The following is a 7500-nucleotide window of genomic DNA, read 5'->3' on the forward strand; positions in this document are numbered from 1 at the left end:
GCGGCTGTGGGTTGTGGGAGGTAGTGATGCCTGGAACTGTCTCGGTTCCGTCGAGGTCTACGATCCGGCAACTAACCAGTGGACGTATGGGGCCTCACTGCTTACGGCAAGGTACGAGTTGAATGGCGGAACACACCTCAACGGCAGTCACTAAGAGCGCCCTCATTTATGAATCCATTTCCTACATTTCAGACGTGGCTGCGGGTTGGCAGTGTTTAACGGCAAACTGTTCGCCGTCGGTGGTAGCGATGGAACGCATTCGCTCAACTCCACCGAATGCTATGACGAGGAAAGCAAATGCTGGATCGCTGGCCCGAATCTGACAACGCCCCGTTCTAACGTGTCCGTGGCCGTCGTACAGAACCGGCTGTACGCGATCGGTGGCTTCTCGGGTAAAATGTTCCTCAGCACAGTGGAGTATTTGGATCCAGCCACGAACGAGTGGACGAGCTTTGTGCCGCAGACGCGTGCCAACATTGAATCGGTGCTGGAAAATTCGCTCCGGGCCGCACTGCAGAATGTGCAGCGTTCCACATCTTCAACCTCGTCATCCCCCGACCATCTGAGCAATGGTGGTCGCGGTGATTCGGGTACATCTGGTGACGAGCAGCATACCTTCCAACCGATACAGACTGCACCCAGCAACAACGAGTACAATCGGCAGCAACACTCGCCGAAGGTCTTGAACGCCAACACTGGTACCACCAACAAGTCGGCCCTGTTGGAGGACGAAGACAATGAAGTCACCGGGGCGGATGACGAGCGTCGGAGTAAGTGTGTGAAAGCGACCCATGAGAACAGTATTACCCTACTGCAGCAGCTGGCAGCCAACAAGTGCACGGAAATTGCTAACGGTAGCCACCATCATACCAGCTAACTGGCGCTGGAAGAACAGGTCACCGAGGCGCAACCGGCTGGCCCCCCTTCCGTTAACATCGAGGATGAGCTAGATTAGTGAGTGGGCGAGGACAGGGAATGAAGGCAATATTTCTACCCATTTTCCTCATCGATTTCGTGGCTCCCAAAAAAACACGATGTCTGTCAGCAAGCGTGTGAGCTGAAAACGTGAAAGTCTTTCGATCCGGGAGAGCAGCGAGCGCATCTAAGCAAGCTCTAATTGTTAGCAGATAAGCAGATTACTTCGGCCGATCGCCGTTGGTTACAGCATATATGCTCAGCACTCGAACTCTAAGAGGATTGTAGCAATTTAAGGCAAGACTTTAGCAACAGCACGTATCTAGAAGATTAGTTCGTGAATGGTGCATAACAGAAAGAGGGTAAGTAGAGAGAGAGAGAGGGGGAGAGATAAGGTGACAGATTGTAAAAGTATCGCACTTTTTCATTTAAATGTACTAAACGTGGCTTGCAATATGGCGAATGATACAGAAGAGATCGTTTTATGGCAGAAGACGCTCCCTTACTCGGTAAAAAAATCACAGTTGCAGATGCAGTTTGACTAGGAAATCCATACAACCTCACACTTTTTCGATTGCTCTGTACTGCAAGTATACATAATTTTTCTACCACAACAACGTATCATTTTCTACACACCAGATTTGGGATTTACACGATGCAACGCATTCCTGGAGGTTGGAGCTTTCCCCCGTTTTACGTTTGACCTAGGCATCGCTGTTAGAAGAGTGTTTAGGGAGACCGTCAGCCAAGCAAGTAGCTTACACTTAATGATAAGACAGAACATATACTCAAAAACAAAGGACAAAAAAGCTCACGATCATTACATTTACGGTCAACCCGATGGTCCATTTTCTAAAGCAAAACTACCGCAGCAGTAGCCACCTCGTAAAGGGACGCGGCAAACCAAGAAGTGTCTCGATTTGTACTGCACCATTGAGAGAGTACAGCTATAGTAGGACCGTAGAAGCAAATAAGAAGAGACATACACTAGATAATAAGAAGGCAAAAAATGGGGTGCGAAAGTATGGCTCATCTGTGCGTTACAAGATTGCCACCTCCCTATCCCCGAAATGGGCAAGCGGAATCCGATGAAAGGGCATCGTGTGAGGGGAATGGGCCCTTAAGTGTATAGATAAGCATTGTGACATCTTTCAAGGGAAATGTTTTCTGAACCAAGTAATAAATGCACTGACACTATTCGTATACATTTTAAGCGGTCATTAGCCGCCGCAACAAGATAAAAAGGTTTGATTTTCATGGTCACTGTACTTGTAACGTTGATGATGACACGCACATTGAATCGTAGTGCAGCGCACGGTGAATGTGACTAGTATCAAGTGTTATCTTAATCAATCATAATGGAGGATCAAACTCAATCAAATTGTGACGAACGGGTAATCCAGTACTAAGCAACCATTTCCACGTTGTTTGAGGTGTATCGCGTCATCAATGGCTCAATCCAAGCAATCTATCACACTGCCAGTTTTCTTTTATTTGGTGTTTCACCAAAAATGCAGTAAAGTTTGTAACGTTTATTTATGCAATATTCACTTTCGATGCAGCATACGTTGCCCGCATTTCATAAATGCCCTCCAGCTCGTAATACAATGTTGGCATCAACGGTTGTACGGGGTATTTACGGGGGTGGGAGTTGATTGAGTGCAGCGAGCGTTGGCTAAGTTAGGAGTATTCTAATTCAAGTGCAAGTGTTGGTCTACTGAGTGTTACACTTTGTGTCGTCTGCTGTTCCACGTGAACGAAGCACCGGGAACAGGAACATCGATAGAAAAGCTAAACTGTATTTAATCTCGTGTAAGAATGACCCGTGTTTGATTCAATTGCTGTTTGATTACTTGTGGTGTGCAGGTGTAAACCGTATTGTACTGTGTCCTTGCTGTATTGTGTAGCCGCGCCAATTCGTTGTTGCTCGATAACGTCCGTGCCGCCGGCCGATATCATTTCGACGATCTAACTTTTTTACTATCTTTATCGTGCTTTTATATAACGCACCGTAATGTATCTCATGTTTCGTTTTGTCTTGTGTCAAAACATTTCGCTCACATAGTAACCGTTTCGGCTAGGGAATCAATCAAATGCTAAACTAAAAGCTTCCTCCCCGGTGATGATGAACCGTTTCAGATCAGACTGTGAATGTGTTTGGTGCCCGGTTCCCTGACACAGCCTTTGGTGTTAGCTGATGCCGAGAACGATGGGGGCATGTCCGCGAGCATGAGCGCGATACTATTCGCGGGTCACTGCAGCGTGGATTGCCTTAGCAACGTACGCTACGTTACCTTCGTTCAGTCCGCACATGCTGATGCGACCCGTTTTCAGCAGGTAAATGCTAAACTCCTTAATGAGAATCTGCACTTGTTTCTCTGCAACGAACGAGATGTGAACGTGTTATCATTATCGCATTTTTTTTTGCAGGTCCATCTCTAATCACTTACCATTGAGTCCCGTGTACGAGAACATGCCGATCTGCTGCGTAATGTGTTCCCAGGTGCCGGGTGTCTTCAGTGCCACCAGCTCGTCGTACAGTGCCTTGCGCATCTTGATAATACGCGAGCTCATTGTCTGGATGCACTCCATCCACTCGGCACGAAGTTCCTTATCGTTCAGCACACGACTCACAATGCGGCTACCGAAGGCCGGTGGGTTCGAGTACATACCACGGACGAGCAGCGTAATCTGCGACGCCACGGCCGCACTCGTCGTAGCGTCCTTTTGCACGACCGTCAGATTTCCGATACGCTCGTCTGTGGAGAGTTAGCAAGCGAAAGAGAACATTAAGAGCGGCCGCTTTTCCAGCTTTTCCCGCCCTCCATATACTCACTGTAAAGGCCAAAGTTCTTGGCGAAACTTTGCGAACAGAATAGCTCGAATCCGCGCTCCACAAAGTACCGGACGGCGAACGCATCCCGGTTGGGATCGCCACTGGCAAAGCCCTGGTAGGCGGAATCGAAGAACGGGAACAGCTTCCGCTTCTCGCACACATCGGCAATCTGCTTCCACTGGTCCTTGGTCGGATCGTTGCCGGTCGGGTTGTGCGCACAGGCATGCAGTATAATGACGGCACCCTCGGGAGCATTCGACAGATCCTCGAGCATGCCCGGGAAATCAATGCCACGCTGCTCCTGGTGCCAGTACCGGTACGTACGCGGTTCCGTGAATCCCGCGTACACGAACAGCTTATGGTGGTTTTCCCACGTTGGCTTGGAGTAGTAGAACGTGGTACGGTTCAGGATGCGGGCGAGAAACTCAGCCCCCACACGCAGGGCCCCCGTTCCCGACAGACACTGGACACCGAAGGCACGCTTGCTGCGGAGCGCCTCACTGTCATCGCCGAGCAGCAGGGTAGAAGCCGCATTCGTTACACTCTCCATACCCAGCACCGGTAGGTACTCGTGGTTCAGCGAACCATCAGCCACGATCGCCGCCTCGGCTTTCTTCACCACCGGCAGGATCCATGGTTTACCCTCGTTCGTTCGATAAGCTGAAAGCGTGGAAAGCGACACCGCAGTGGATCATAATGCTATCCCAGTGACCAGTGAGAATCCCTGGATGCTCCCCGCATCCGGGGGTGATGCGAGTAATCAGTCCGCTTCAAGAGCAACACACAGATAAGGGGCGATGGTTGAGAAAACCATGATTGACATACAACCGGTGGGGGCCGCTCACACACTTTCTTCCTCCCCGCTCTTCCCCTATACCGTTGCCAGGGGCAATGGAGGGCTATTCTGATCGCTCGGAGCGGTGTGTTTGCGTCAGCAATTGTCACGTTGAGGAGGAGGGTGGGCGGCAGGTGGGAAAAAGACAACCCTCCCACCCCTTCCCCTGGTACGCTAAATGAGAAAATGCTCGGGACATGAATGCGCAAACCAGAGAGGTTGGATAGGTGACCTTGTTTGACCCTGAAACTGCTGTTACCCAACGGTGCTTTGGCGATGTATTTTCCTTATCCTGGAGTGGTTCCAATGGAAGGGGGGATGCGGATGCACATGGAACAGATACACGTGTGCGGTCACTTACCTCCGACACCAAGATTAACTTTCTTTGGGTTCGGGTCCTCGTTGCAGGCCTTATTAAGGGCAAACACCTCTACCGGTGGTCCCAGTTCGACGGATGCGAATATGCTCATCCTGTACGGTGGTCCTGCAGTACAACACGTTGCCAAAATCAGATCGTTGCTCAATCGGAACACGGGAGTCTGTGGTCTTTCACGGCGCTGGTGCTCTCCGTTCGCCTTTCCAACTTTCAATAATCGCCCGGTTCACTGGTTTGCACTAGTTGTTTCGCACGCCGCCACCACCGTTACTCCGTCGTTAATTGTGTAACGTTCAGCGGGCCTTTAGTAGAGAGAGTGCCGGTGCGAAAGCCAGTAGTATCGCAGCCCCACGGGGGAAGGGGGAGGTTGAACGCACTGGGAAATTTAACGCGAAAGCAATTGCGCACACCTTTTTGGCTTGTGAAACACGGGACCCATTGGGACCATTCAGACGGGCGGAGCAAGTGCGGAAAATTGTGGACAAAATCTCCAAACAGCATCCAGTGTGCCAGTGGCTGAACAACAACAATAACAACAAATGAAAAGAGGGCGTTGAAAGTGCGGAAGATGGAGCTGGAGCCAAGCAAAGTCGTCGATTTTCACTACGAGTACAAAAATGTGGACGATAAGCCGGCCAAGTTGGTGTACGCCATCGAGATACCGTACCGGGGCAGTGTGGCCGAGCTGAGCCACCAGATCGTGACCGCCCGGATGGATCCGATCATGCAGTTTCTGAAGGCGGACCGGGAGCTGTTTGGTGTGTTGCAAAAGTTTGTTGAGCGTGAAAATCAAGCCTTCTTCGATGATCGGGATGAGATGTTGTTGGAGAAGTTCCGAACCAACGGCACACCGAACGTGGACACACTGGCACTGGACGTGGAAAAGCTGTACCGGGAGGAGCACCTCGAGTTTGCGGAACGGATCGGGCCCACGGATGAGGAGATTTTTGCCCAAAGTTACCATCAGCTGGTGCACTCGTCGCTGCTGCCGGAGATCCTGAACAAGGAGCGCGAGTACGCCCGAACGATCGCCAGCCTTAGCACGCAGATGACGCAGCAGATCAACACGATGAATACGCTGCACCAGGAAGAGATTGAAGCGAAGCTGAAGCTGCTGGACATTTCGATCACACCGGAGAACATTAACCACATGCTGGCGAAACAGTACGGTATGCAGAACATGATTCGGAAGCAGTGTGAGTCCGAGCTCGATTCGACGCGCGGGCACCAGAAACATGAGTATCGCAACTGGGTCACCCAGCACGTGGATGAAAGTTTTCTTGGGCAATCGACCGAAAGCCCGACGCAGATTGGCAACCGTTGGTCAATGATCTCGGCGCAGACACCGTCGATGGAGGAGAGCTTCACCATCCACCTGGGTTCGCAGCTGAAGCACATGCACAACATACGGATTCTCAGTGCACGGGTGGCCGATCTGTGTAGTCCACTGTACGGCGAGGGTTCGTTCGGGGGTCCGAATGTGGCCCTTGGGCTGTACTCTAGCTCGCTGTGTGGCATCGTCGTGCTGACACCGTCCGGTACGATCAGTCCGGATCGTGAGCTGCGCCGCAACGCAAACCTTTCGACGGAGTTCCATTTCGATCAGATTGATCGCCAGATCGAGCATATCCAGGAAGATCTGCGTAATCTGCAGCATCCGGCAGGTCCGGCTGGGGCGGAATTGAGCGGCGCACAATCGCTAGCTGCTGCGGGAAGGCGACCAGATCGAAACGTAGTGACGGTGAAACCGGGCGATGCCTACATTACACGCCACTCGAATCTCTCGCATTCGCACGTGATCTTCCATTTGATTTCGGACGAAACATTCCAAAGCCCGAGCGAAATCAACTCGCGGCATCCGGTGATACTGGGACTGAGGAACATACTGAAAATCGCCAGCCGCCATGACATTACCACCCTGACCATACCGGCGTTGCTGCGGCATGAAATGTCGGAAGTAAGTCCAACATGTCCCAAATGGGGGTTGAAGGGCAGATTAATTCAATCCTTTTTCCGTGTTTGCAGGACATGACCGTTAGCTGGTGCATAAGGAGAGCGGAACTGGTGTTTAAATGCGCGAAAGGATTCATGATCGAATCGGCCAGCTGGGGCGGAGCGGAACTGAACACACTGCAACTGTTGCTGCCCCACGATATGTCGGAGGAGCTGTTTCGCACGTTGGCCGACATGGTGCCGAACGTGTTTCGCGTTGCCAACCCAAAGATACTTCAGTGAAACCGTGAAGTAAAGCAAATGTAAAAGCAAACGCTAAGAGCGCATCAAGAATATCATTGAATTAAAGAAAAGACTTGCTCCAATCCAACTCCCAACTTTTCAACTGACCCCCGCTTAAACGGAATCATAGCATTCCGAGAAATCTATTTGTCTCATCTGGCTGTCCTGCTTGCGCTCTCGAAGGTGCTCTCGCTTCCACCAGCTCACGCACACGGATCCGATAGAAAATCGCGGCTGTTGCCAACAAGCAAAAGTTCAGCTCCGAGGTTTTTTGTTTATGAGATACATATTTTCCCCCGGATT

The 7500-nt window shown here is 51.0% G+C and overlaps 4 protein-coding genes across 5 annotated transcripts in view; 3 read left to right on the forward strand and 1 right to left on the reverse strand.

Moving 5' to 3' along the window:
* Positions 1-2118, forward strand: part of LOC126574931 (influenza virus NS1A-binding protein-like) — an 18215-nt gene extending 16097 nt beyond the window's left edge. For both annotated transcript variants that reach the window (XM_050235352.1, XM_050235361.1), the window contains 2 exons: positions 1-111; positions 193-2118. The exon at positions 1-111 is cut by the window's left edge and continues 652 nt beyond it. In XM_050235352.1, the coding sequence (XP_050091309.1) occupies positions 1-111; positions 193-877 (796 nt within the window). In that variant the 3' untranslated portion in view covers positions 878-2118. The remainder of the gene's footprint in view (positions 112-192) is intronic.
* A 268-nt stretch (positions 2119-2386) lies between these two features.
* Positions 2387-5197, reverse strand: LOC126581138 (aspartate aminotransferase, cytoplasmic). The gene is made up of 4 exons (XM_050244614.1): positions 4948-5197; positions 3752-4411; positions 3366-3674; positions 2387-3293 (listed from the first exon to the last, which is right to left on the reverse strand). The coding sequence occupies exons 1-4, from the start codon at positions 5054-5056 to the stop codon at positions 3157-3159; spliced, it is 1215 nt and encodes a 404-aa protein (XP_050100571.1). The 5' UTR covers positions 5057-5197; the 3' UTR covers positions 2387-3156.
* A 118-nt stretch (positions 5198-5315) lies between these two features.
* On the forward strand, positions 5316-7245 carry LOC126581137 (protein C12orf4 homolog). The gene is made up of 2 exons (XM_050244613.1): positions 5316-6919; positions 6988-7245. Exons 1-2 carry the CDS (start codon positions 5531-5533, stop codon positions 7195-7197), a joined length of 1599 nt encoding a protein of 532 aa, XP_050100570.1. The 5' UTR covers positions 5316-5530; the 3' UTR covers positions 7198-7245.
* Positions 7246-7427: 182 nt separating this feature from the next.
* Positions 7428-7500, forward strand: part of LOC126572354 (serine/threonine-protein kinase pakD-like) — a 4771-nt gene continuing 4698 nt past the window's right edge. The window contains exon 1 of the mRNA XM_050231597.1: positions 7428-7500. This exon is cut by the window's right edge and continues 821 nt beyond it. The gene's annotated coding sequence lies outside the window, so the exon portion shown is untranslated.

Source organism: Anopheles aquasalis, chromosome 2 (genome assembly GCF_943734665.1).
Source record: "Anopheles aquasalis chromosome 2, idAnoAquaMG_Q_19, whole genome shotgun sequence".
Lineage (NCBI taxonomy): Eukaryota > Metazoa > Arthropoda > Insecta > Diptera > Culicidae > Anopheles > Anopheles aquasalis.

Bases quoted from the DNA above. Each gene is read 5' to 3' on its own strand.
- LOC126581138 (XM_050244614.1), bottom strand. From the start codon at position 5,056: ATGAGCATATTCGCATCCGTCGAACTGGGACCACCGGTAGAGGTGTTT. The intron at 4,412-4,947 runs GTAAGTGACCGC...CCACGCTTTCAG, and splicing joins AGTTAATCTTGGTGTCGGAG to CTTATCGAACGAACGAGGGT. The intron at 3,675-3,751 runs GTGAGTATATGG...AACTCTCCACAG, and splicing joins CAAGAACTTTGGCCTTTACA to ACGAGCGTATCGGAAATCTG.
- LOC126581137 (XM_050244613.1), top strand. From the start codon at position 5,531: ATGGAGCTGGAGCCAAGCAAAGTCGTCGATTTTCACTACGAGTACAAA. The intron at 6,920-6,987 runs GTAAGTCCAACA...CCGTGTTTGCAG, and splicing joins TGCGGCATGAAATGTCGGAA to GACATGACCGTTAGCTGGTG.